The 27,529-nt window shown below is 53.5% G+C and overlaps 3 protein-coding genes across 7 annotated transcripts; 1 reads left to right on the plus strand and 2 right to left on the minus strand.

The window, feature by feature from the left end:
- Positions 1-4,128, minus strand: Fxyd1 (FXYD domain containing ion transport regulator 1). 3 transcript variants are annotated; one of them, XM_050119035.1, is made up of 8 exons: positions 3,986-4,128; positions 2,716-2,780; positions 2,249-2,281; positions 1,731-1,805; positions 1,358-1,394; positions 462-511; positions 258-312; positions 1-136 (listed from the first exon to the last, which is right to left on the minus strand). In XM_050119035.1, exons 1-7 carry the CDS (start codon positions 3,988-3,990, stop codon positions 290-292), a joined length of 288 nt encoding a protein of 95 aa, XP_049974992.1. In that variant the 5' UTR covers positions 3,991-4,128; the 3' UTR covers positions 1-136; positions 258-289. The 3 variants fall into 3 exon arrangements, with proteins under 3 accessions (XP_049974992.1, XP_049974994.1, XP_049974993.1); XM_050119037.1 differs by having other exon boundaries at positions 2,716-2,844; positions 3,986-4,114; XM_050119036.1 differs by lacking the exon at positions 3,986-4,128 and adding an exon at positions 3,100-3,378.
- Positions 4,129-7,972: 3,844 nt separating this feature from the next.
- Lgi4 (leucine rich repeat LGI family member 4) lies at positions 7,973-18,372 on the plus strand. 3 transcript variants are annotated; one of them, XM_050118981.1, is made up of 9 exons: positions 7,975-8,790; positions 9,185-9,256; positions 9,587-9,658; positions 11,793-11,864; positions 11,973-12,044; positions 12,256-12,425; positions 15,629-15,793; positions 15,876-16,381; positions 17,375-18,372. In XM_050118981.1, exons 1-9 carry the CDS (start codon positions 8,621-8,623, stop codon positions 17,687-17,689), a joined length of 1,614 nt encoding a protein of 537 aa, XP_049974938.1. In that variant the 5' UTR covers positions 7,975-8,620; the 3' UTR covers positions 17,690-18,372. The 3 variants fall into 3 exon arrangements, with proteins under 3 accessions (XP_049974939.1, XP_049974938.1, XP_049974940.1); XM_050118983.1 differs by lacking the exon at positions 7,975-8,790 and adding an exon at positions 9,857-9,959 and having other exon boundaries at positions 9,201-9,256; XM_050118982.1 differs by lacking the exon at positions 9,587-9,658 and having other exon boundaries at positions 7,973-8,790.
- An 857-nt stretch (positions 18,373-19,229) lies between these two features.
- Fxyd3 (FXYD domain containing ion transport regulator 3) lies at positions 19,230-25,912 on the minus strand. The gene is made up of 8 exons (XM_050119040.1): positions 25,808-25,912; positions 22,464-22,517; positions 20,980-21,012; positions 20,868-20,891; positions 20,027-20,101; positions 19,862-19,898; positions 19,572-19,609; positions 19,230-19,441 (listed from the first exon to the last, which is right to left on the minus strand). Exons 2-8 carry the CDS (start codon positions 22,501-22,503, stop codon positions 19,422-19,424), a joined length of 267 nt encoding a protein of 88 aa, XP_049974997.1. The 5' UTR covers positions 22,504-22,517; positions 25,808-25,912; the 3' UTR covers positions 19,230-19,421.
- Positions 25,913-27,529: the final 1,617 nt, after the last annotated feature.

The raw sequence follows: 27,529 nt of genomic DNA on the forward strand, positions 1-27,529 counted from the left end.
TCAAGAGGGAAAACCGAGTTTTATTGGAGGTCTTAGTAGTAAGGGGTGTCCGAGAGGCAGGGCTGAGGCAAGGGACACTGGAGGTGGCCACGGGCAAGCAGCTGGGTTGGGAGAGGAGTCAGGTGTCAAGGGAGTCCTGTGGGGGTGAAAAGAGTGAATGACAAGCAGAGACCCCGAGCTCTCCTCGCCACTCTCCCACCCTGGAACTGTGCCCCTCTGCCTCCCTCCCTCCCGGCTCAGTCCATCAGCTGCAGGACCTGGCTGAGTTTCCCGGAGCCAGGTGGAGGTTCTACCGCCTGCGGGTGGACAGACCTGAGGAGGACACAGAGTTCAGGGTGAGGGGGGGATTGGCAACCCGGGGTAACTCCCCGCCAAACCCATCGTGCTGCGCGCCCAGGAAGAGGGGTTCTTGGAAACAGCTGCCCCGCAACCCCCGCCCCCCGCAGTGTCCACGAACTTACGGCGGATGGAGCTGCGGAAAGTTCCCTCCTCTTCGTCGGGTTCCCCAGTTCTGGAAAGGGACAAACAGAAGAATTCGGATGGACCAGGAAAGGCTGTCACTTCCGAGAAGCCCCCAGTGCAGGCCTTATTTCCCAAACCGCACCGGGGACTTGGATATGGATACGGTCCATCCAAATCAAGAAGCCTCTGCTGCTGTTTCGGGGTGAGGCAGGAGGTGCTCCCAGCCGGCCATTCTGAAGGCCTCCGGGATGTTGGGGAAGGGATTTAATATTGTTGGGGAGAGGGACAGTTACACGGTCTTGGGAGACAGCCCTGATGGTACTTGGGTTTAGTGAATGGCCCTAAGTCCCCTTACCTCCCGTGCCTCAGTTTCCTTATCTGCAAAACGGGATTGATGGTGGTACCCACCTCATCCAGGTGGGGTGAGGGGTAGATAACAGGGAAGGAAGCGGCACCTGGCGCGTGGTGTGCACTCATGCATGCCAGAGGGTGGTATGGAGGCATCTGTGATCGTCTTAGCACGCAGAAGGCATGCCTACGTTGCCTGCGCTTTAAAGGTTTATTTCGAGAGGGATCCTGCGCGAGGATGGGGACTGGAGCTAAACTGGGCCGCCCTGTGAGGTGATCTCATTTCTGCCCAGCTACGCTTCACTATGCCTGAGTTTCCGTCTGCCGAGCTGGTGGGAGCCCAGCGCCCCCACTGGCTGGGAACTGGGCCAAGTAAAGAGAGGGCTTGACCATCGCTTGGGTCCAGGAGCTTGACTTGGAATTTGGCACACGCTAAGCGCTTAATACGTGGTTCGTGTTTGACTGCAGGATGGGTGCGCTTGCTGCCTCTCCCCCAACCGCCTCTCCACTGCGGGAGGAGCGAGGAAAGCCCGGAGGGAGCACTCACCTCTGCTGTTGGTTGAATTTGCACCGACATCTCTTGCCTGTGGAGTGGGAGGGTATAGGCTGAGCTTTCCTCGTGTTCCCGCATCCCCAGGCTCTCCTCCAAACTCGGGAGACCGCGGGGGTGGGGCGTGGGGCGGGGCTGGAGGAAGGGTAGGGTGTGGGGGCGTGGTCTTGAACGATGGGGCGGGAGACGAAGGGCGTGGCTTAAAGTGGGGTGTGGTCTGTGTGGGGCGAGGCTGGAGTCGGGGTGGGACGTGAGAGATGTGGTTGAAGGCTGAGCCTGAGTGGGTAGGACAAGTTGTGAGCGTTGTCGGGGGCGGGCTTGGGGAGGGAAGTCTGGAGGCGGGGTTGAGAATGCAGGTGCAGACACTCACTGAGGATGATAAGGATGCCCAGGATGAAGAGGATCCCAGCGATGGTGAGGCCGCCAATCCTCAGTGTGTGGTAATCTGTGGATAGCCCCGACCGTAGGGGAAGAGGGGTCCAATGGGGAAGAGTATGCAGGGCAAAGGGAAAGAGAGGAGGGGAAAGGGAAGGACAGATGTGTGAGAGAAGAGAAGGAGCAGATGTGTGAAAGGAAAGGGTAGGGCAGAGGAAAGAGGGAGAGAGGGAGAGAGGAAGAAGGGGGGGCTAGCCAGAAAAGGGAAGGTTGGAGAGGAGGATGTCACGAAAAGTGGAGGCAGTAGAGGATGGGGCCCCTGATGCTGAGAAACCAGTACAAATGAGACAAGGATATCAAAAGACAGGCAAAGGAGTCTAAGACAAGCAGGGCAGGAGAAAGCGAAGAATGAAAGAGAGACAGAGACAGAGAGAGACAGAGAGAGAGAGAGACAGAGAGAGAGCATGGAAACACCCAGTCCCTCTCTCCAAACCCCATAGTAGCTTTCCTCACCATAGGTGAATGGATCCGGTTCCTGTGGACCTTCTAGAGATAAAAATAAAAATGAACGTTTGAGTATCTCCTGGAGTCGGTGACTGGGAGAAGCATAACAGGACCCTCTGGGGGCTCTACCGACCTTCTTGGGCTGGGAGTTTGGGCGCTACAGGACCACAGGCAGACTGCCACTCTATTCTGTATCCTAGCAACCTTCTGCGGTGACCCAGTACCCTGATATCTTACAGGTTGTTCATGCTTCCGTCAACCAGAGACCCAGCTTCTATCCACTCCCTGTTCTGTGTAACTCGGGTATCCTCCTCTCTCCCCCACACGCCAGCCATGACCAGAGCCTCTGTGGTGATGCTTGATTTCCAGTTCCACGATTCCTTTAGTTTGGGGTCTCCCACCTGGTTTTCTCAGGAGCCTTCTCCTCCCTCTGACACCCACAGGGCTGAGGCAGAGGGCATCTCCTTAGGACTCACCTGCACTGGCCATGCTGAGGAGACACACGCAGAGAGCCAGGATGTGGCTGGGAGATGCCATTGCCCTAAGGAGTCAGCCAGGGTCAAGAAATGTCCTCTGCCCTGCTCACCTCCCCTCCTAGGAAGGGCCTGAACCCACAGGTTAGGTCAAGGACAGCCGAAGGACTTGAGGGAGGAGTGTCAGCCATTCAACTTAGTTCCCCGAGAAGCAGGGGCTCCCCAGCTTCACAGGAATCATGTCACTGAAACAACTCCATATGGGGATCAGGAGAAAGGCCACACAGCACACACAGCATCAAGGCAGGGTGGGGAGACACACAGCCCTCGGGCAGCCTCCCGCGGGCCACCCCCACCAACTGTTGGTCCCAGAGTCCCCAAACCTACCCTTGTAAGGGAAGCAAGCTGCCTCTGGACACAGGCGGAAACAGACAACAGGACACGCCAGGGCCCACCTGCCCCTTTACACCTCAGCCAGTGGTCTCTCTGGACCCTGACAGTCCCCGCTCTCCTTCCCTCGGCTGCCTGCCCGCTCTCTCCCTGACCCTGGGTATAAATATCTCCCACTTCACCCTGGAGGAATTCGTGACACACAGGCCACCATGGCAACAGACCCCCCCTCCTGAAGACTCGGGGGGTCCTGTATAACGCTGCTGGGGTGAGGCTCAGCCAGGAGCCCCATCCCCACAGGCCACCCCATCTCCTTTCCTGGAAGCTGTGAGAAAAGGGGACAGTGCCCCTCCTTTGGCCCTCCCCTGGATGACATCTTTCATAACAAGACAACATTAGGCAAGTGAGTGACAAGAGGTCCGTGCTAGTGGGCCTGAGAGAAGTTAGATGTCTGGTTTGGGGACACATATGAGCACACACACACACTTATATGTGGGTGCACACACACCCATACACACACCAAGAACAGGTGTGGCTGGAATGGAGTCAGACAACACCCTCTCCCCAAACTGCTGATTGGAGGAATACAGGGTGTAGACATAAGCGCATATTCCTCCGGGCCCTCTGGGCCCCAAACAGTGACAGAAACAGACCTACACAAATGAATACCCAAGCCTCAACCCCAGCCAGGGGTCTCACACAGCAGCCACTGAAAAAGGGAGGAGTCACCGGCTCTCCCGCCCCGTGCAACCCGTCCCCATGTTCTCCTCCCTCTTGGGTCAGGCCTGCCTGAGAAGCCACAGGCTGGCCACTCTTGTTCCCAAAATAGGCCTCCCAACTAGGGGAGCAGAGAGGCCTGGAGGGAGGGCTGGGCGATGCTCACCCCATTCACGCTGTCCCTGCTGACAGGAGACCCCCAAATGTCCAGCTGTGTACCCTGGGAGCTAAGCACTTTAGACCCCCTAGCCCAGAACTGGACGCTCCACCCCTGCAGGCTTCCCTCCTGGCCCCACCCCACTCTTGCCCTCCCCAACTAGCAACTGAAACTGGAGCCCAGGCTGGAGGGGGGCCAGGGGGCGGCCCCCAGCCCAGACCGCCCTGGCCCGCTAGATTAACTCTCTCAGCACAGCCTGGGAGCAGCATGTGGCCGCATGTGGACTGCCAAGTGTGTGTGTGTGCGCGCGAGCGTGTGCACACACACACACACACACACACACACACACCACAACACAAATACAAGCCTGCTTCTAGACCAAAGTCAGAGAATGTTTTCTGCTAGGATTCCTGGGAATTGGCCCAGCTGGGGCCTAAGGTCACACAACCTAAGTGCTTACGAGGGCACTGACCTCTGACCCAGTGTTCTGCCAGCCTTTGATAAGTAGCTTTTTATTTTAAATGTGTGGTGCTTCGATTTTGTATGTGTATTGTGTGTTGTTGACTCAGATTCACCAGGAGTAATACACACACTTACACCAAAGTCACAGACAACTAGCTAGCTCGCTAGCCCTCTAACACTAGACCCAAAGCGTGGCCAGCATATTTGTACACACAACAGCTTATCTGTACACACACACACACACACACACACACACACACACACACACTTGGGTATCTGGGCTGGGCAGATACAGCCAGGATCTAACCACTTGATGGGTCTGGTAGTACACTCAGGAAGCAGAGGCAGGAAGATCAGGAGTTCAAGGTCAGCCTGGCCTGCAGAGTGAGCTACAGAAAGAGCGACACAGAGAGACACACACTCCTTCTCATAAAAAGGACATTGCCGTGCCTCTGACTACTCTTACACACAACTGCACACTATCGCACACAGCCCACAGGAACACATTCAAAGACAGACTCACACCCAGCACTTCTGTTCCCACACCACAAGGAGATGAGGGCCGTGAACTCAAGCAGTCCATAGGAATGTGGGCACACCAGCGTATTGATAATGGGGGCTCCTTTTCCATACTGCCATCTCCAGCCCACACACTGTGCACAGACGAGTGGTATATACGGTCACAGATGACCCGTGGGCGTGTCACAGTCTATACAGTCACAGACACGCAGGGCCACATGCTCCAAAGCCACAGACATGCACTTGATCTTGAACTTCCCGTTCCCTGAGCTCATGTAATCCTGATGGTGCCATGGGGAAAACACTTTCGACATCTTCACAGGCCAGATAGCTTCACGGCCCTAGAGACAGAGAAACTGGCGCTGTAGGGGGGGGGGGGCAGGCATGGGTTCAAAACTCCTTGCTGTATGACCTTTGACCTTGGGAAGCTCTTGAGACCTCACTGTTGCTTGGCTGTCTTGGGCTACAGAATGGAGAAGCCTCTGACATACCTGCAACTCCTGGCCAGGCTCAGAGGGCCACGAACTTGATTTTTTTTTTCTTGTCATCTCCATTTTAGAGACTGGTAAACTGAGGTCTAGATAATTGATTTTCCTTATGCCTCCCTGCTGGTAGAAATGTCCCCAGCCTCAGGCAAACAGCAGCCCTGACCCTGTGCTCTACAGACAGGAGCTTAGCCCTGTCACGGACCCAGCCTAGCTTCATATATTCCGAGGTCTCACAGCCTCCTTCTACCCAGGCTGTCCCAGCATCCCTGGTTACAGATAACCCCCATGTTTACACAACACCGTGAGGGTGTTGGGGCGGGGGGGCAGTCAACCTGCCTGCCTAGCTTCTCTTGGTTACAGAGTGGCTCTGAAGTGCTCAGTGCCCCAGGACAGAACAGCTCTGTCCTTTCTATCCTTTGTTGCTGTGTGATGCTACAATGGTGGCAGCCTGTCTGAGGCTCAGTTGTCCCTTCTGTAAAATGGAAAGAACAGCAGGATTCCCCCACAGAGGGAGGCGGTGTGATTATCTAGAACAGTCCACACGAAGCAGTGAAAACTGGTGCGTGTCCTGCAAGGCCGGTGCACATGGTAAATGTTGGTTTTTACCAAGTTACCCCTGTCTTCGCTGTAAAAGCCGTCTTTCTCGTGATGTGCCGGAGGGAGAACCTGCCAGAATGGTTCAGGCTTGCCACTGTCCCCTTTGGATTCCTAGCAGAAACTTTTAAATTGCTCTCTTCTGTTTGTTTGTTTGTTTGTTTGTTTGTTTGTTTGAGACAGGCTCTTATTTCACATACCCAGGTTGGCCTGAACTCACTATGTAGCCTAGACTAGTCTCCAACCAGGATCCTCCTGCCTTCCCCTTCTGAGTGCTGCAGACACATGCGGTGTGCCCGCCACTCTGAGAAGCTGCGGATACGAGTGTGCCCCCCACTCTGAGATCTGCAGACACATGTGTGCCCCCCACTCTGAGATCTGCAGACACATGTGTGCCCCCCACTCTGAGATCTGCAGACATAGGTGTGCCCGCCACTCTGAGAGCTGCAGATACCGTGTGCCAGCCACTCTGAGCCTTTCTTAGTGCACTCTCCTGTAGGACTGAGGATGTGGCTCGGGTTAGCAGAGTGCTTCCTTAGTTCTCACGGTTCCTGGGCACAGTCCTCAGCACTGGAGGAGTGACCACACCTGGGAGTGAGCACACAGGCTGATTCCCAGAGGAGGAAGCAGGAGGGTTGGGAGATCAAGGTCATCCATGGACAGCCTGAGTTATGTGAGGCCCTGTCTAGAATAATTGCCCCCACGCCTGCCTGAACCCCAGAGACCAGAGCTGTTTCATTGTTTTGTTAGCCCACTGAGAGCAGTCTCCTCAGTAGGGGCATAGATGGCATGAATAATCCCATTGACAAATGAGGAGCAGAGAGGTTGAGTAACTTGACTGAGGCAACACAGCCTGGGCTGGACCCAGGATCTGTTTGGCTCCAGTACTCCAGGGCATCTTAGTGGCAAGAAGCTTGATGTTCCTCAACCTTTTGCCCTCAGGCAACTAAGTGGTTGTTTCTACTAAGCTAGATATAACTGGCCCTGTGAAGCTAATCATCTGAAAGTCTCGTGCCTCGGTTTCCCCATTTTGGAGCAGGGATTGTAAAGCAGGAACAGTACTGACCAACCTCCCCACTTCACAGAGCTGCTGTGACGTCAATGAGCTAACACGTGTAAAAGCTGGCACACAGTTGAGCATGGTGGCGCCCATCTGTCATCCCAGCACTTGGGAGGCGAAGCCAGGAGAAGTATGCATTTGAGGGCATCCTGGACTACAAAATAAGTCCCAGGCCGGTCTCAAAACAAGTAAGCAAACATAAAAGACTGGCATATAGCTTGAGGGGCATGGGAGGGACGTCCCACCAGGACCTTAGGTTGGGTTCTGTGTGATTTACATATTTTTCTCATTTAATGGAGAGAATCTGTCTCAGTTTCTAAAAGCTTAGCACAGGTGACAATACCCGGTTGTACATATGTCCGCACATCTCAGCCTCCAAAGAAAGCACACATAATAACACGAGGGCCCTGGAGCCGGCTTCCTGGGTTTGCATCCTGCTCTGCCTCCCCTGGGGCCAGCCACCCTGAGCCCCTGACCTGGCCTTTCTTCAGTTGTCAATTGGTCATGCAAATGACACTGGCCTGGGGGTCATGGGAAGAGTAGAACGCTGGTAGCCACGTTTTAGGACAAAGCTCGATAGATCTGACGTGGAAAAGAGAGGTGGCGCCATCACCTTGGTTCTTGCTTTCAGTCTTGGATCACATAGAGTTAATCCCAGGGACCTAGAGGGAGCTCTGACTTTGGGGTAGGGCAGCAGTCCTGCCAAAGCTGACCACCAGGGGGAGCAGCCAGACCAGTACTGGCCTGGTGAAGCTTTGGTGACCACACCCTTTAGGAAAAGGGGCTGGTGGGACAGCTAGAATATCCCCCATCCCCCAGGGACTTCTCCTCCTAGCCCCTCCCATCTGCAGTCCGCAGAGCCATCTGGTCTCCACCCTGGGGACATCCTTCCCACTCTCCCCAACTGGGGTTGAGTAGGGACTCTGATGAGGGGGTTGGTTGGGAGTGCCTAGGCTGGCTCAAGCTCTTGGCAGCCCCGCCCCCTCAAAGGCCATTCAGTCCCTTCCCTGAGCCTTTTCTTCCTATGGCCTCTGACCCCCTCCTTCCTACCCTTCTGCTGGGCGCATCCCAGGCCACAGCAAGTGGGACAAGAGTGTGGGAGGACACACAGAAAGTAATGGAAACTTGAAACAGGGCAGGGAGGTGAGAGTTACGGACATCAGGCAGAAGGACCAGGACAGACAGACAGACACACACACACACACACACACACACACACACACACACACACACCAGAGTTCTAGAGGCCAAATCAGAGACACAGAGAGACAAAGATAGAAATAGACAAGAGATTGCAGGGGTGGAAAATAGAGTAATAGAAAGATAGGGAGAGAAAGCTAGTGACAGAGAATCCCACACTCCGATACAGGGAGTCCCCAGGGAAGGGACCGAGAGAAAGCACAAGGCGAGGCAGTCACAGGCAGCATGGTCAGCAGCAGGGTGGAGGAGCATCCTACAAAGATGTAGCGGTCCGGGTCTGGCGGACTAGGGTCGGTGGGAGCCTGGGCAGGGGCCGGGGGCATGGGAGGGGCAGGCATTCTGTTGTTGCTGTTGGCCGGAGCTGGGGCAGGAGTGGCCTGGAGTCCCCCCAAAGGAAAGTGTCCTCCACGCTGTTCCTGCTCCAAGGAAAGTACTCTGTGTGAGGGCTCCAGCGAGCTGCCCGAGAGCTTCTCCACCACGCTCCTGTCACTGTGAGTGCCGGGCCCTCTGCGGGCCTAAAGGGAAGGAGGAGACCTGGAACTACACGGCTTGGGGTAGGAGGTTGGGGGTCTCTCTCAGAATCTTGGATACCAAAGAATTCTGGGATGTCTGAAAGAGGGATGCTGAGATTTGGAAAGGTGCCGATTGGAGGTGTCCCAAAGGGCAGTGGGAACAATGAGAACACTGCAAGTGCGGTATCCTGGGGCTGAGTACTGCCAAGGACCTTGTATATGTGTGGAGGGAATGGCAGAGGGCAGAGATAGAGGGTGGTAGGAGGCACCCCAGGCTCAACACGGGAGACCAGGGCCTCCAGAGCAGCCAAGACCTCTGACTTTAGAGAGGGAAGCTGAAATGGCTTCCTGCTCACTGATCTCATGCCCCCAGATCCCTTGTCAGGATGGGGGTCTCCCAGCTGAAGGCTGGCAGCTTCATGAAGATGCCATCATTGCACCTCCTGTGAGTATGTCCTGGCTGGGCCCACGACTCTCTGCTCAAGGGAATGGCTGTTCCTGTGTGTGTGGAGATGCGTGCGTGCATGTGTGTGTGTGTGTGTGTGTGTGTGTGTGTGTGCATGCATCTCATGCATGCTCATGCACGTGGACATTCATGGGGAGTGCTCAGACACCTGTGAGGACACGTGTACATTGGGTGTACTTATGGAAGCATCTGTGTCCATTCACATACGCCCACACTTGCATGTGTGTCTTTGAATTGGATGGAGGTTAAGGGTACAGCCATAGATACTGGTTTGCAACTCGGAAAACATCTGCCTTGCCCTCTTGCCAGGCTTTTCACATCCAATACCTTCTCCGTGATTGAGGACGATGCCTTCATCGGCCTGTCCTACCTTCAGTACCTGTGAGTATAGCCAGAGACTGGGGAAGTGGGTCTGGAGGGGCAGTGAGCCTCTCAGTGACTCCCAGTGTAAGAAGACAAAAGGAGGTTGCCTGGGGAAGGGGGCATCTGGCCAATGGCAGGTCCATAGGAGGAAGGATGCAGTGTGGACAGCTCAGGGGCTACTGGTCAGAACTGAATCCCACCTCTGTGTTCTTTAAGATTCACAATGGAAGCTGGGCCTGGTGGCTCAGGCCTGTAATCACAGCTATTCAAGAGGCTGAGGCAGGAGGATGGCTAATTCACGGCCTGCTTGGACTACAGAGTGAGTTCAAGGCTAACCTGAGCAACCCAGCGAGACCCTGTCTCATAATAAGAAATAATTAAAATATAATAAAGTAAAAAACTAGGGATACATCTTGGGGGTAGATATTTGCTTAGCATGTGTGAAACCCCAGGTTTCAGTCCCAGTCTTGGAAACCAAGAATTAGCAAAGGGTCTAGGTAGCAAAGGGACTCAGTTGTTCTGATGCAGGGGGATTCTAGGAAAGTGTATACAAAGAGGTCAGAGCCAGGAAACATTTTAAATGACCCAGAAGCCACTTGAAGCTATGCAGTGACCATGTGACAGTGTGGGTGGCAGTGCCAGTGTGCAGGAGTCAGGTTGCTGGAGGGCACGGCTGTATGATAGGTTTGCAGTGCCCCTGGCCGTGTGGTAATGCTGCTGTGGATGATGGGACATAGGGGGTGTCCCCTGTAACAAATGAAAGGGATGTGATTGTAGATGGACTGTCCTGCCCACCATTCCCAAATAACCAACACAGAGACTTAATATAAATTATAAATGGTCAGCCAATAGCTCAGGCTTGTTACTAACTAGCTCTTACGACTTAAGTTAACCCATTTCTAATCATCTACATTCTGCCACATGGCCTTATCTCTCTTTCAGTGACAATTATATTACTGCCAAAAGAGTAAGAGGGCTGATGACCAAAATGGCTGCAGTAATAGTGTTGGTGTTATTGGGGCTATGTATAAGGTGTGTGGGACTGGTGTTTGTGATGATTGTCAGTGTAGGGGCCCGTGCTTATGGTGTGTGTTGATGTTGGTCACAGCAATGGGTAGAATGTTGGTGGGGGTTTTCTAGTTTTGTATTTTCTATTTGTTTGTTTGTTTTGAAAACTGGGGTCTGTCAGGCATGCTAGGAAAGTAGTTCTTAACTCCTCACTGAGGGATTTTAGGCAGGAGCTCTACTACTGAGCCACACACCCCAGCCCCTCCCTGGGAGACTCTAGGCAGAGGCTCTACCACCAAGCCAAAACACATGCCCAGCCCTTTTCTGGGGTATTCTAAGTAAGCATCCTATCTCTGAGGCACACCTCAGCCCAGGTGCCATGTTTTTAAAAACTGTTGCATTTATTTGGAGGGGTGAGGTGACAGTGCATACTCGATGGCCCATATATGAAGTCAGACAAGAATTTGTGGGAACAGAGCCTCTCCTCCACCACATGGGTCCCAGGGATTGAACTTGGGTTGCCATGGTGGCAACCGCCTTTACCTGTTGAGTCATGCCCCAGCCCTGTTGTCAGTTTTGATGGTGGTGTTGGCTCTGGGTTTACCAATGATGATGAAGCGGCTGCTTTTCATGAAAAAAAAAAAAAAAACATCCTGGGGGTGGTGGTGAGTGGTGAGAATGTTGGTGGTGATGGTGATGCCGTTGGTACCAGCTGAGGTTTGTACAATGGTGGCAGCGGTGGCGTCATGGCGACAGTTTTGCTTCTGGTCATGAAGGTGTGATGTTGGTGCGGGGTTGGCAATGGGTGCTAATGGAAGGTGGTGAGGTGTTGCTGGAAGTGGGTGGAGATGACTAGCATGGTTCTGGGGTTAACGGCAGCTGCTGATGCCGAGTTCAGTGATGATAAGAGAGGCACACATGTTGGTGCCACTGGTGCCAGGGTGATGGTGGTAGCCATACTTATGATAAGCTTGTCGGTGACCATAGAGCCAAGACCTTGGCTCCTGTGAGAGCAGCCTGGTGAAGAATGGTTTCCTTGTGGTCATTCTAGGTGAGGGAGGAGAAAGAAGCCCTTCCAGTGGTTTCCTAGGGCCGGTTTCTCCAGCACTGGGGGCCTCTCCCTCACTCCACCCTCTTTCCACAGCTTCATAGAGGACAACAAGATTGGCTCCATCTCCAAGAATGCCCTGAGAGGACTCCGCTCGCTCACACACCTGTGTGTATCTCCACAGCCCAGTCCTCCACCATAGGCACCCGACCCATCCCTCAAGGTCATAGCATCTCCTGGCCACAGCTGACACTCTTTCTTCTCCTGCTCCATCAGAAGCCTGGCCAACAACCACCTCGAGGCTCTCCCCAGATTCCTGTTCCGAGGCCTGGAGACTCTGACTCATGTGTGAGCTCAGGCTCGGGGAGGGCAGAGGGCGGGGCCTGGGAATGTTGATAGGGAGGGAGAGGTGGGCCTCCTTGGGCTTGCTTTGCCAGTGTGCTTCGCCTGAACTTTTCTGTCACCTGAGGGTGCCATCCTAGACCCTCACTTGAGAAGGTTTCTCAGCCTCTAAGCCAGGGACACTGGGTCACAGCTTCTTCCTGGCTTCTCGCCCCAGGGACCTCCGTGGGAACCCATTTCAGTGTGACTGCCGAGTACTTTGGCTGCTTCAGTGGGTGCCTACGGTGAATGCCAGCGTGGGCCTGGGGGCCTGTGCAGGCCCCTCTGCCCTTGCCCAAATGCAACTCAACCACCTTGACCCGAAGAAGTTCAAGTGCAGGGCTACAGGTGAAGTCTTCCTGTCCCCTCCCAAACTCCTCAGCGGTGGGAGGGACAACAGGGCCTCCAAAGAAGAGCGGAAATCAGGGAGAAAGGGGGGCAGCCACAGGGCTGAGGCGTTATCCTCCCTGAGCCTCGGTTTCCTCACTTGTAAAGCAGGGATATATCCAGTGATCCCAGATCTCTGTGAGGACTGAACGCTGGGCAGTATTTCTCTTTCCTTTTTGACAGGCTCTCAGTTCACCAACAAGGCTGGCGCTGAACTTGCGACTCTTCTGCCTCCTCCACCTTCTGTGGGCACAGTTTCTGATGCCGGTCCCGGGACAAGAGACTTTTATATTATTATAATTGTTGTTGTTGCAATATGTATGTGTATCTGTGTGTGTATGGAAAGTGCATTCAAGTGCAAATGTGGGATTCCCTGGAATTGGAGTTAAAGGCGTTGTAAACTGTCCTACACGGGAGCTGGGAACCGGGACTCCAGTTCTCTGCAAGAGCAGCAAGCGCTCCTAACCTGAGCCATCTCTCATGTCCTTGTTTGTAGCTATTTTTGATTTGTTTTCTGAGACAAAGTTTCACTATGTAGCCAGAGCTGGCCTCAAACTTGTAGCAATCCTCTGGTCTCAGCCTCCCCAGTACGGAAGACAGGTGTGCAGCTCTATGCCTGGCTTGCAACCATTTTGTGAGTCTTTGCTGGTCTTGTTAAGAGGAGGCCTTTAAATGTCCCTCTTATGCACCTGTTCGGTCCTGGTAGCTGCAGGTACATCCCTCCTCCCTGGAGCTTGTCTTCTTTTAGCTCTTTCACGAATATATAGAATATATCGTGACATTTTCTGAGTTCTGGGTCATGCAGAAGGACCAGGAGATGAGTGGCCCTGGATCTCACCCTTCCTGAGGTGACAGAAGTCAGGCAATCCCACACAGTCCGGGATGCTTCCCCCAAAATGAGAAGACACAGACAGGGGGTAGGAACAGAGTTGGGAGGAACAGGCAGAGTCCGGGGTAGGAGTGAGGAGGTCAGGACTGGAGAAGAAATTAGCATCTGAGGAAGCCCGGAGCCGGGACCAGGGAAGCCAAGGAAGGGTGCAAACACCAGTTATAGGGTTTTGTTTGCAGTTTTTTTGTTGTTGCTTTTTGAAACAGGGTTTCTCTATGTAGCCCTGGCTATCCTGGAACTCACTCTATAGACCAGATTGGCCTCAAACTCACGGAGACCCACCTGCCTCTGCCTCCCTCAGTGCTGGGATGAAAGGCATACACTACCACCAACCGGCTTTGTTTGTTTCAAAATATGTGTGTGAGGGAGTAGTGGCCCCATGTGTACCATGGCACACATGCGGAGATCAGAGGACAAGCGGGAACTGATTCTCTCATTGTACCATATGGGTTCTGGGGCTGAACTCAGCTCCATCAGACTTGGTGGCAAGTGTCCTGAGCCATCTCCCCAGCCCAGGAAGAGCTGATTTAAAGGACTCTGAGTTTTCAAAGATTCTTCAGGGCATGGTAGCGCATGCCTTCAATCCCAGCACTGGAATGGCTGAGGCTGGGGGATTATAAACTTGAGGCCAGTGTAGGTTACATGGTAAAGGCCTACCTAAAAACAAAGATTCCTTTGTTGGACATCCTCGGTTTTAGCTTATTATTCCAACCTTGCTACCTAGGAACAGGGCCTGGCATATAGGGTGGCACACCGCCGATGGAGTTACAGCCTGGGTCTCTCACTGACAACCTGGAGAGTGAAATAAAGAGATTCCTGGGCTGGTGAGATGGCTCAGTGGGTAAGGGCACTTATCACCAAGCCTGGTGACCTGGGTTCAATCCCCAGAACCCATTTGATGGAAGGAGAGAACCAACTCTCACACTTGCCCTCTGGCCCCCAGGCACGTGTCATGCATCTGTACACATAAAAACACAAGTGGGGAGCTGGGTGGTGGTGGCGCACGCCTTTAATCCCAGCATTCGGGAGGCAGAGGCAGGCGGATATCTGTGAGTTCGAGGCCAGCCTGGTCTACCAGAGCTAGTTCCAGGACAGGAACCAAAAGCTACGGAGAAACCCTATCTCGAAAAATCAAAAAAAAAAAAAAAACCACCACAAGTGGGAGCAGGTAACCCATCTTCTGCATGAGTGGGGTAGCCCCTAGCTGCTGCCTTGTTTTTATGGTTCAGACCAGGTTGTGACACACTGTGTGATTTGGGGTATGGGAAAAACGGATTGAAAGAGGCCAGATCCAGGACACGTTCACACAGTGATGTGAATGTCGCACTTCTTGTCCGTTGTGAACTTGATCATGATATCTGGGGAGCGTGTTAGCAGGGGTGCTGGAACATTCTGGTGGGGCTGCCTGATGGTCATCTCCATGCTTCATGGAAAAAGTGGTGTGTGTGTGTGTGTGTCTCTCTGTGTTTGTGCGTCTGTGTGTTGCACGTGCGTGTGTGTGTTACTAGGGATTAAATCTTTCACATGTTAGGCAAGCATTCTGCCACTGAGCCACACCCCAGCCCCTCACTGGGGGATTCTAGGCAGGGGCTCTACCACTGAGCCACATACATCCCAGCCCTCTTTTTACTGCTTTTGATTTTGAGATAGTGTCTGCTATTAAGTTGCAGAGACTATCCTGAACTCTTGCATCCCCGACAGGCCTTGAACTTTCAATCATCCTGGCTCATTCTTCTGAATAGCTGTGCTGACAGGCCTGTCTTCTATGTCCCAGCTCCAGCTGGGGAGAATGAATGTCATTGGCTAGCTGGCTGCCCAGGCCACTTATCCTCAAGTTCTCGTGGTAACAGAGTGTAGCTCACGGGATTGCTGTGGAGTTAATTGAGTAACTAAATGTGCTGTTTGATTTGTTTTCTGTTTTTGAAACAGGATCACAATATATAGCATGTTATTTTTGCTTGCATTATATTGTTAGCCCAGACTGGCCAGCAACCAGAGATCCTCCTGCCTCAGCTTCCTCAAGGCTGCGATCACAAGCGTGTCCTATAACATCTGTCTAAGACAGTTTCCAAGGGATTGATGATGCCACACGGCCTTGAAAAAAAGATGTTCATGTTTCTGAGAGTTAACACATCTATAGACAAAAAGGTTCCATTCTGTAGGTCCCTATGTGGTAAACTCTGTGAAGTCTCTTTTCAAAAACGTGCTAACCAAGGCTCAGCAATGAGGTCTCCTCCCCACTCCCAGGCACCCCTGACTCTCTTGCTGCCTCTAGAACTGTCCTGGCTCCAGACTGTTGGGGAGTCGGCACTGAGCGTGGAGTCCTTCTCCTATCAGGGGGAACCTCACGTGATCCTGGCACAGCCCTTTGCTGGCCGCTGCTTGATCCTGGTCTGGGACTACAGCGTGCACCGCTTCCGGACAGAGGAAGAGGTGTCTGGTGAGCTCCCCTCCTCTCCTGGCCCCTTCCCTCCTGTCCCCAGATTGCCACTGAGCCTGACTGTGTCCCACTCTCCCTACAGCGCCCTCCGTGGTGTCCTGCAAACCTCTGGTGCTGGGCCCACGCCTCTTCATACTGGCTGCCCGTTTGTGGGGAGGCTCATATCTGTGGTCTCGGCCCAGCGCCGACCTGCATCTGGCCCCAATACAGGTCCTAGCCCCTCAACGCCTACTGCGACCCAATGATGCCGAACTCCTGTGGTTGGATGGGCAGCCCTGCTTCGTGGTGGCTGATGCCTCCAAAGCTGGTAGCACCACCCTGCTGTGCCGAGACGGGTCCGGCTTCTACCCACGCCAGAGCCTGCACGCCTGGCACCGCGACACCGACGCTGAGGTCCTGGAGCTGGATGGCCGACCGCATCTGCTGCTTGCTTCAGCCTCCCAGAGGCCAGTGCTCTTCCACTGGTTTGGTGGCCGCTTCGAAAGGCGCACAGACATCCCAGAGGCCGAAGATGTCTATGCCACGAAACACTTTCAGGCCGGTGGAGATGTGTTCCTCTGCCTGACACGATACATTGGGGACTCTATGGTGAGACTGGGGGCAGGCAGTGGGGTCCAGGCCTGATCACAGCAGTTGACAGGGGGCTGGACCGCTATTTCAGCACAGCCCCTCGGGGTGAATTCCAGGCATGGGTTCTACCACTGAGCCTCACCCACAACCAATCCCTGACGAATTCTAGGCAAGCAAGCCACACCCCCAGCCCCTTTCTAGTGGATTCCAGGCATAAGCTCTACCACGGAGCTGCACTCCCGACCCTCAACTGATGAACTAGAGGCCGAGGCAGAGAATCAGATAGGGTCTTAACATGCAGTCCAGGCTGGCCTCAATCTCGTGGTTCAGCCCTGTGCTGTTGTAACAGGAATGTGCCAACATGATCTGCTCTGCTAAGCTTGTTCTCCTCTGCTAAGCTTGGCTCTGTAACGCTAGAACATTCCAGGATGACAGTTAACTCCAACCACACCCTGCCCATTGGGAGACTACCCCCTCAAGGTTGAGCTGGTGTTAGGCCCCGCTCACTGTCTCCAGGATTCTCTTTTCAGAATGAGGTACAGTCGGGGACAGACCCCCCCAACTCAGTTATTTGAGGGGTCTCCAAGGGAAAACAGTGGAGATAAGAACAGGAGTCAGGGACGAGTAGGAGACTAGAAGCTGGGTCAGGATGCAGCCAGAACAGATTGGATAAATGTAACGCATGACAGTAAGATCAATAGACCCTTGCTGGGCACTCTGTAGCATGCAAGGGAGAAAGAAAGGTCTAGAACAATTAATTATCTGCTCTGAGAAGGTGAATGTTATCTATATATTAAGGAAGCTGTTGGCACAGTGTTGGTGTCACAGGCCTGTCGCCTCACTACTAGGAAGGTTTGAGACAGTCAGTTACTGCCAGCAAGTCTCAAAAAAAAATCTACAGAGAAACTGAGGACCCACAGGCTCATGTTGCAAGTCCTCCAGAGCCTTGAGGATGACGGGCATGCCCAGCGCCTCTTGACCCAAGCTCTAACTAGATTCCACACCTTGCAGGTCATGCGCTGGGATGGCTCCATGTTCCGCCTGGTACAGCAGCTTCCATCTCGAGGTTCCCATGTCTTCCAGCCAATGCTAATCGCCCGAGACCAGTTGGCCATCCTGGGCAGCGACTTCGCCTTCAGCCAGGTCTTCCGCCTTGAGCCTGACAAAGGGATCTTGGAGCCGCTACAGGAACTGGGTCCCCCGGCCTTGGTAGCCCCCCGAGCCTTTGCCCAAGTCACCGTGGCGGGAAGACGCTTTCTATTCGCAGCGTGCTTCAAGGGCCCCACGCAGATCTACCAGCACCATGAGCTGGATCTCAGTGCCTGAGGCTGGGCAGAACCCCGGAAGTGGTTGAGGGGCTGGCAAGGGCGTCCTGCGACATCGGGGTACCCTCTGGGTATATGATACAGACCACTCACTATCCAAATGCATCAGCCTGGGTCAGGCTTAGCCCACACTCTGGAGGATCTGCAGCTTAGGGGCAAATGAAAAGAGGTCTCTCTGCTCCCAACAACGTTTGGATCCCATGCAGTCTGAGGCCACATTTTGACTGAGGACAGATGCTCCCACAGACAATGACTTGGGTGCTCAGCCTGGGACACAGCAGGGAGCTGGGATACAGAAAACCAAAAGGGCAATCTGCTGAGCTCCAAGAGGTCTAAATATTCTGCCCTCAATGATCCCTTGGTCTTGCTCCATATAAAGTACCGAAAGAAAGCTTTCTTTTCCACTCAAACCCAATCTGGCCATTGGCTTTAGTGGAGGAGTATGTATGTCTGTGAATTCAGTGACATCACAGCTGCTGGGCAGTTTCTGGGCCTGGTACTTTGCTGCATGTAGGCACGTCTGGTGCCAAAGACTGACTGCTGGCATCTTGTTGTTTTTACGCGTGTGCAGAAACGGTGAAGCAGTAATGATGAGTCTGGGGGTATTAGAGAAAGCCCTGGGCACCCTGTTCCCAGAATGTGACAGGGGCAAGAGCAGAAATAAATGCCCTGTGCTCCCCACGACCTGCCCTGTCTGCGGGCTCACAGCAGGAAGGTCTTGTGAATGTTGCTGAGTGGCAGTTGAAGGTCCTGGATGGGACCCTGGGCAAGAATTTTGTTTTGAAAGGTTTTAGGCATTTTCCAGGGTGTCACATGACATCTTTCTGGAGGCCCTGATATCAGGATGCTGGGGGGTCTCAAAAAAACCTGGGGTCAACCCGGGCGGTGGTGGTGTACGCCTTTAATCCCAGCACTCGGGAGGCAGAGGCAAGCGGATCTCTGTGAGTTCGAGACCAGCCTGGTCTACAGAGCTAGTTCCAGGACAGGCTCCAAAACCACAGAGAAACCCTGTCTCGAAAAACCAAAAAAAAAAAAAAAGAAAGAAAGAAAGAAAGAAAGAAAGAAAGAAAGAAAGAAAGAAAGAAAGAAACAAACCTGGGGTCAGTGGAGGGTCTCACTCTATGTGACCGCTGTATACATAGGGACACTTGGTGTATGGGAAGGTCTCATGATAAAGTGAGGTCTCAGAATGAGCGGGAAGGCCACTGCAGGGGTGGAGGTGGGACTAAGTTATCTGAGTGGCCCCAGCATAGCAGGATGGCCCTATTTATTTATAACCCTAGTTATTCTCAACGACACTGCTTGTGATTAGGGCTCCTTTTCACTCCCAGAAGTGTCCTTAGTTGACCAGTGGACAGGAGGCTGCTGGACAGAGAGGGACGTCTCATGTCCACCATCAGGTCATGACACGCAGGCCTAATCAAGATTCAGCCACTTGCTGCACACAAGTGCCCATATCATCAAGGCCCCCCAGGCCCACTCCAACATCCGCGCACCTCCTAACTGCCCACAGCCACACTCCAGAACACAGAGTCTCTAACTCACATGAGCACAATGTAAAATTATTTTAGATTAAAAACTGAACAACGAGCCTGCTACCATGAGAGAGGTAAGAATGAGGCCCGGACAAGGCAGTGCCAGGAGAGGATGGGACAGTCATCTTAGAGTTCAGGCCACCTCCAAAACCAGGACCTGGGCTCAGAGGCGCTCTGTGCTCGTCAGCGGGTCCATCTTCAGCAGTTGTGAGCAGAGCCTGGTGGGGGGATGGGGTCAGTTTGCAAGGATCTCTCCAGCCCCTTCTCCCCAGTGCAGGCATAATCCCTCTCCAACTGCCACTTGTGACCCTAACCCCATCCCTTGCCATCATCCCCTGAGTGTCTTACCTGGTGTGATGAGAGGCGGCCCGTCCCCTGGGCGGTGACTAGGGAAATAAAAATGATAACATACAAATAAATCCCTTATTTGTTCTCTCCTGCAGGGCTAAGGGATTCTCAGCTTGCCCAGACACTTTCTTGGCTGGTTCTCCCTGTAGGGTTGTACAAAGCTAGGGACCAAAGCCTTCTAGGGGATGATTTGTGTGAAACAAAGCCCAAGAGACCATAAGGCAGAGTACCCAGGCCTGTTCTCTTTGCACAAGGCTTAGCCTTTCGGGCATGCCCAGAACCCATCTCACCTGGGCTTCTGTCTGAACTTGCACTTGCACTTTCCACCTGTTGCAGAGGGATATGGTCAGAGGAAGGACCACGCAGTCCCTTCCCCATTCATTCCGCCCCTCCCAAAGCTCCTGTCCCTTCCCCCGTTCATTCCGCTCCCCCCTCCCCAAAGCTCCTGTACTCACTCATAAGGACGATGATGCCCACAGCACAGAGAATCCCTGCACAGATCAGCCCGCCGACTCTGAGTCGGTACCAATCTGAGAAACAGAGAAAAAAGCAAAGCTAGCTCCCCTGCCCCTTCTACCCCCAACATCTATCTCCCAACTCACTCCGCTGCAGTAAAAGGGAAAAAGCAAAACCCCAGCCCCGTTGTGCACACATTGCAGTTCATATCCAAGCAAGCAAGATGCTTCAGGGGCAGAGAAGCCGTCTGAAGAGAAAGCATCAGTGTGGGGGAAAGATAGAAAGTCAAGATGTGGGTCTTTAGAGAGCACTGTCAAGCAAGGCTCTCTGAGGAGGCCCCATTGGAACAGAGATCTGCAGGGAGACAGAGTGGCCCTGAAGACACATGGAAGACAGTGGTCCAGGCAGAAGGACAAGCACGTGTATAGGTCGTGTGATTGGCAGATGCCTTCTGTATCTGAGGACAATAGCTGGAGCAGGGGTGAAGGTCAGTGGAGAAGGAGAGAGCAGGGGGCAAGGGGCAGCTCACCGTGGAAGCTGGAAGTGGAGAAGAGGGGGGGTAGAATTACCTACCTTCTTTGGGGAGATTTTCATGACCAACTTTCTGGAGGTCGATCTGAACCTAATGCAGCTTGCAGACTGGACTCAGTCCCGTGTCTGTCTTGCATTACCCCTCACAACTGATTCCTTTAATCTGCCTGGATGCTCAGTGACCCATTTCAAACCGTCTCCTATCCTGATGCCTGGGTCACTGTGAACTGTCAGGCACCCTTGTGTGGGACCCTTGATACAAAATAATGTGTAGGATTGGGAAGAAGCAAAAAGGGATGCTGTTCTTACCGTAGTAGAAAGGACTATTTTTATCTGCAAAGAGAAAGGGCACACACACATGAGTCTGAGACAATAGCAGGGGTCTCGGGTAAGTGGGCTGGAGGGATGGGCTCTGACTCACCCTCAGGGTCATTGGCATCTAGAGCAGGAAGGCCTGTGGAAACAAGTAATAACAAGTGGTGACTATGGTGGCCCTAGAAGAGCCGTGGAAGTTTGCTGCCTGAGGGAAATGTTCTGGGGGGAGGGGGGAGACAACCCCACCTCTGAAGTGCACAGGATTCAGCCGCTGGCTTGTCCCACCTGGACATGGAGATTTTGTTTCACCCACCCACCCACCCACCCCCAGCTGTGAGTCATGCCAGCATTTTGCCACCGGAAACAGATCCTATTCTGGGTACGTTTTGGCCTCTGTCTGAGTGAATGTTTCCAGACACGCGGCCTGGCCACGCCTCCTGCTGGAGAAGCTTTGTTCTCCAAGGTGGCAGATGGTTTCTGTTCCCAGGACTGTTTCCTCCACACCAGCGATGCCCCCAGTCCTCTACAGTACTAGCCCGCCATTATCGGGGTTGCCGACCACCCCCTTTGAAACGACTCTCAGTTGGCAACTTCAATTAATTCTTACACCCCTATTCCACTTGTACCCAAAGAATGTTAAAGTAAAAAGTAGTTTAAAAAAAAAAGGTTTGGGTGCAGCTGGAGACAGATGACTCCAACTGCTCTTGCAGAAGACCCAAGTTCGGTTCCCAGCACCCACATGATGGTTCCCAAACATCTGTAACTCCAGTTCCGGGGGACCTGACACCTTCTTCTGACCTCCGCAGTTGCCAAGCACTCAAATGGCAAAAGCCACACATATAAAATAGTTAATAAAATACAAGAAAAGATGGTTGAATCCTAAGAAATGATGGCCAAAGTTGTCCTCTGGCTGCCACAGGCACAGCCACACCCACACATATGCACGCACACACACACACACACACACACACACGCACAGCTGCACACACACGAGCACGCACAGTCATGCACACACAAAAGAGGCAGAGGGAGGAAGGAAGGGGAAGCCACAACACGAGCGCAGGGTGAGGATTAAATCCTGGCAGAAAGCTTGCTTGGCTTCAGCCTGGGCCTGAGTTCTGCTACAGGGACAAAAACAATGCTTAATTATATTTGAGGCATGAATGCTTGAGATTACTCCACCCAGGCCCCGTCTCACGCTGTTCAAACATTCATGCATTGAAGCCTTACAAAGCCACTATGACTAAGTGCTGTTCTTGTGTTTTCAGAGATGGGGAAACTGAGGCACGAGGTACTCCAGTTATCTGCTCCATCACTGCTAGGCTCCTAGATGCATCTAGGAAGGCGATGTAGAGAGGCCATGACAGTAATCATGACACACAAGATTACTGGGCCGATCCCTCGGCTTGCTGTCACGGAAAATTTAATGGCATCTCCCCACTGGAAACACACCACATATTCCACACATGCATGAACACACACGCACACGCACGCACGTGTGCACACCCATACACACACACATGCACACAGCTCGTCACCACCCAGCTGAGAGGCCTAGGGGAAAGGGCAGTTTGGTGGCCAGACACTCACCTGCTAGGAGGACCAGCAGGCTCAGAACGACCTCTTGCATGGCACAGCGTTGATCTAGAGGAGTCCAGAGAACAGGACCAGTCTTAGCAGAGTGACCAGGACACAAGGCCCTGCGCCGCTGGTTCCCTGTCCCACCTGTTGCTCACACAGGAGCACAGCCCAAGGTACACATAGGAAGGCTGGTAGTGAGCCTGAAGCTGGCTGGGCTGGAGATAAGAAACTCCAAAGTCAAGTGGGGGCTGGGTGAGCATTCAAGCTCCAGGAAGGAGCAGCCATTGCATTGCCTGAACAGTGACTTTAGGTTTTACCATAATGAATCTTTTTTTTTTTTTTTTTTTTTTTTTTCTTTAGAGACAGGGTTTTTATGTGTTCCTGGTTGTCCTGGAACCTGCTCTCTAGACCAGGCTGGCCTCAAACTCACAGAGATCCGCCTGCCTCTGCCTCCAGAGTGCTGGGATTAAAGGTGTGCGCTACCACGGCCCAGCATGAATCTTTTCTTGGAGAGAAGAGGTGGAGTGGTATTTTGCTATGTCCAGGCTGGCATTAAATCTGTCATCCTCCTGCCTTCAGCTCTCCAAGTGCTAGGATTACAGCACCACATCCAGCTTGTTATCCCTGTCTGTATGATGGGGAAACTGAGGTTCTGAGAGGTGAAAGTCGATGTCCAAGATCACTTGGTCCTGAAAACAAGGTTTAAACAATGCCTTTTCCCCCACTAGAGGTTTATAACACAGAACAGTGAGGGCCTCAGGGTGTTTTGGGGAGTAGGGTGTCAGGAGCCAGGTGGCATGAGGCCCGGGTTCTGGGAGTGGCTCCCACAGACAGCTTGGAGCCTGCCCGGCTCTGCCCACACGCTGCAGGCTTCTAGCTGGAGTCTGAGCTGACTCCCTGGGCTCCTGGGTGGGAGTATGGCAGAAATAATGCCAGGTCGGTGGGGCATGTGCAGAGGGGGTTCCTAGCTTCTGCCCCACCCTTGGGTCTGCCCTTCAGACCCCACTGAGCATTCTCCCCTGCCCCAGCTCAAATCCAGTCTTTGCCCCCTACCCTAGCCTTCGCCCCTGACTCAGCCTCTGAGCTTGCTCCTCACCCCAGTCCCTGGCCCTTTGGAGCTTCACTTAGCAGCAACCTCCCCAGCCCCTAGTTCCCCAGTGAGGCTCGCTCAGCACAGAGCCCCTTTTCCATACAGCTCTGGCCATAACAGTCTGCCTTTCTGTCTCCCTGGAGGCCTGCAATAAACTCCTGGTCTCTGTGCACCTCCTGCACTTGCCCTGTCCAGCTATTAGAAGCTCACGTGCACACACACACACACACACACACACACACACACACACACACACACATCAAGATAGTAAATGCGAACACTTGTCCCCATTCCCCAGATGCTGGACACTGCCCAGTGACCTTGCAGCTTCCTTTCTCAATCCCTAGCAGCCCTGATGTCACCCTTCAGAACTAACCCTTTTTACCCACCAAAGCACACATTTAGAAGGAATGGAGCCAGCCACCGATGGTGCAGGGGTGTCCCATATGCTCACACAGACATCTCCATCTCCCTGGGTCCACCCCCAGAGGCCTGGGAAATCCTTCAGCTTCTCTATCCACCTAAATTGGTCCAGACCTGTGATGTAAGCTACCAGGGAAGCTGAGGCAGGAGAAATGCTAACTCAAGGCCAACCTGGAATACAGAGTGCAAGGCCAGACTGAATAACTTAGTGAGATGTCACAAAACAAAAGGTAAAAAGAGGATGTGAGATGCAGCTCAATGATAGAGCTCTTCCCTAGGATCTCCCAGTGAGGACATGATAGAGCCCCTGCCTAGAATCCCCCAGTGAGGGGCTGGGGGGTGTATCAGTGGTAGAGCCCCTGCCTAGAATCCCCCAGTGAGGGGTTGGGGTGTGGCTCAGTGGTAGAGCCCCTGCCTAGAATTCCTCCATGAGGGCCCAGGAGAGTGGCCCTGCACTGGAGGCTTGCTTAGCCTACTCTCCAGGCCCTGGATTTAATATCACACACACACACACACACACACACACACACCCCACATACAACTCATTATTTTAGATTTAGCTTCTATTTTTTTCTGTAGTAGATTTGGGGACTATATCTCATATGTCTAGGACCCCAGCAAGCACTTTGGGGAGCTGGAGTGGTGTTTAGGGGTACATGCTGCAGATGTCTGTGGTCGAAGGCTGCCTCCTAATATTCTGTTGCCCACGTGTGTAAGACACTAGCTGTGGCAGCCGGCTCCGCCTGAGTGCCCAGCCCATGAATTTCTCTCAGTTTGACCCTGCCTCCCTCAGATCATCCTCACAGCTGGATGAAGCCGGCGGCGCTGCCATCACGGCTGTCACTTCTGAACTCCCCTAACACCATACGCTGTTGTCACACTGCTGGATTTCGCCTCTTACCTCTCTCCCTACAGACCCCTCTGAGGCCCCGAAAGGCCCGCACTCTCCCATCCTCACAAAACACCCAAAATCTGAGAGCCTGGGCAGGGGTGGGGGAAGACAGAGATTCCATCTGCAGCCCTGCCACTGTACAGTCTCGACCCTGGCATTTGCAGGGCTTCAGGGGGCTGGAAACCGCCATCTCCCCTCACTGTGTTCTGAAGAGAGCTGCCTGCTTGCCTGAGACACTACCTACCCTCATCTACTTCCTGGCTGTGCAAGCCGGAGGACAGCTGCAACCACTGCCTCCTGCGTCTCGCCTCCTCCACGACGGTGCAGGATGGCCACATCTGCCGGGGTATCCTGCATAAACCCTAGTCATCCGAGTCCCCCACATCTCCTACCCAAGTCCCACTTTACAGCCTCCAGAGAGGAGAGCACCCCTCTTTCCTGGCATCCATCATCATCCGCGTGCCCCTCTATCACATGCATGTCCATACAGGCACAGCCCCCATCCGCGTCATCCCTCTGCACTTAAATTACTTCTTGTTTACTGAGTTACCCCCAGGTACCCCTCCCCGACCTTACCCCCAAGAAAATCCCCAATCGTGATACCATGTTGTAATCACTTCCTGTCTACCCTGACACCCCCACCGGTTAAACCCAGACTTCCCATCCACTCAGGACCCCCCACCCCAGTCTTCCCTGATCCCCACTGTAAATGCCAGGTGGGTTACCCCAGTTGTCTAATCTAGACCCACAGAGTCGAGCCGTGAGAAGCAGTCAACTGAGGCAGGAGAGGATAGTCTCCTGCCCCCAGAAAAGAAATCTTGAAGCTGGAAGACTGTTGGGATCTTTAACCCCAGTTCTACGTAGCGAGGACAGTCAGAGGAGAGCCAGGGAGAGGAGGGGGACAGAGGCAAAGGGCTCGGAGAGGAAGGGGCCCCCAGGGCCGCTCACCTGAGTAGCTCAACAGGCTGAGAGGCGGTTCCGGGAGAAAGCAGAAAGCGGACTGCCAAGCCTGGGCAGCCCTTTATCCACAACTGCCACGCCCTGAGCAAACCTGGGCAGGCAGGCACAAGTCAGGTCTCCCTGAGGCCAGGGACGCCCCCACCCCATTCCTCCCTTAAAGGGACAGTCCTACCCATTTTCTAGCTATAGCAGTCTCTGGTGAAGAGGAAGGGGATCAAGGTGGGCTGGGGATTAGCATCGTAAAGGAGGGAAGATGTTTTATCCAGTCTCCTGAACTCCAAAGGAGACCCAGAATGGGGAAGGTTCCCGTCTCCTTAGTGTCAAACCATCCTTTTGGAGGGACATGGTTAAAGCAGAACATCTATGAGATCCTTCTCTGATTTAGCTTCAAAAGGACTTTTGTTTGTTTGTTTGTTTGTTTGTTTGTTTGTTTGTGAGACAGGGTCTCACTATGTAGCCCTGGCTGGCCTGGAACTCACATTGCAAACCATGCTGACCTTGGTGTCATCAGGATCCACCTGTCTCTGCCCTCCAAATGCTGGGATTAAAAGTGTGCAGCACCAGCTCTAGTTTTGTTTGGGGGTGGCATTGCTGGCATTTTTAGGAGTTAAAAACCCTCTGTCCATCCTAGATTCTTTGTCGGCAGGGCGGAGGGGTTAATAGAAGATACTGATATGGCCGCAGTTGTCATATGAATGAGACTCTTGCATGGTGGGCAGAGGTGGGGGCTGTGGTTCTTGGGGCTCATAGACCAGGCCCTAGAAGACTGAGAATGGAACTTGCACTTGGGCACCAGACTGTAGACCCTGAGCCGTGTTTCTCCCAGGAACGCACAGCCGATGGGAGGATGCTATGGAGAGGGTGTGGGTGTGGATGTCAGAAAGACCTTCCTCCACTGCAGATAAGCCCCCCCCCCTACCCTCCTTCCTCTCCTGCCCTCCTCTTTCTGCACTCCTTCCGCCTGAGGTCTGTACAAGCCCCCACATGGTCCCTGTTGGGGGTGCCCCCTCCCCCCAAATTCCGCCTTTTTTACACAGAAGGACTTTTGTCTGGGAGCTGGATGGAGAACAAGGCATCATTGAGCGGCTGGCAGAGGATTGGGGTCACTGGGAGGGGCAGGACCAGGAAAGGGGTGGCTTCTATTCGGCTACAAGCTGGACTCCAGACGACCCCCAACACTATGGTGGGGGTGGTGGGGTGGAGCCCCAGAGGCACCAGGCTAGGGAGAGGCTGCTGTTGTGGGTGTGGATTGGAGAATTAAAGGGGACTCAGGGTCAAGGATCTGGGGGGTAAGGGAAAAAACACAGACCCCTCCACCCACTTGCCATCATGGCCTCCCTCCTTGATGTAGCTCATTGGTCTGTATTCCCTGGGGCAGCTCCTGAGCCCCAAACCTAGGGAAAAGTTTTCTGCCTCCCATAAATGAGCAGACTTCTCCCTGAGGGTAGGAGGCATACACAGAGATAGAAACAGAGGAAGGAGAGGCCTGGCAGAGGTCTGGCCAGGGATAGAATGAAGAGGATCCCAGATCCGCTTAGGAGTTCTTTGTACCTAGACACATCCTTCCCCAAGCCACTAGCTTGACTGCCCCTTGGGAAACCCACCAAAGCCCTTGGTGGTCCCAAGAATAGGATGGTGTTTCCCTCTGCTGGTCAATGTAGGAACTACAAGCATCGGAGAGCAGGGGGTCGGGGTGGAGGGTGGGGGGCT

The sequence above is a fragment of the Alexandromys fortis genome, unplaced genomic scaffold (genome assembly GCF_014885135.2).
Source record: "Alexandromys fortis isolate MF-2015 unplaced genomic scaffold, M_Fortis_MF-2015_v1.1 scaffold_140, whole genome shotgun sequence".
Classification (NCBI taxonomy): Eukaryota; Metazoa; Chordata; class Mammalia; order Rodentia; family Cricetidae; genus Alexandromys; species Alexandromys fortis.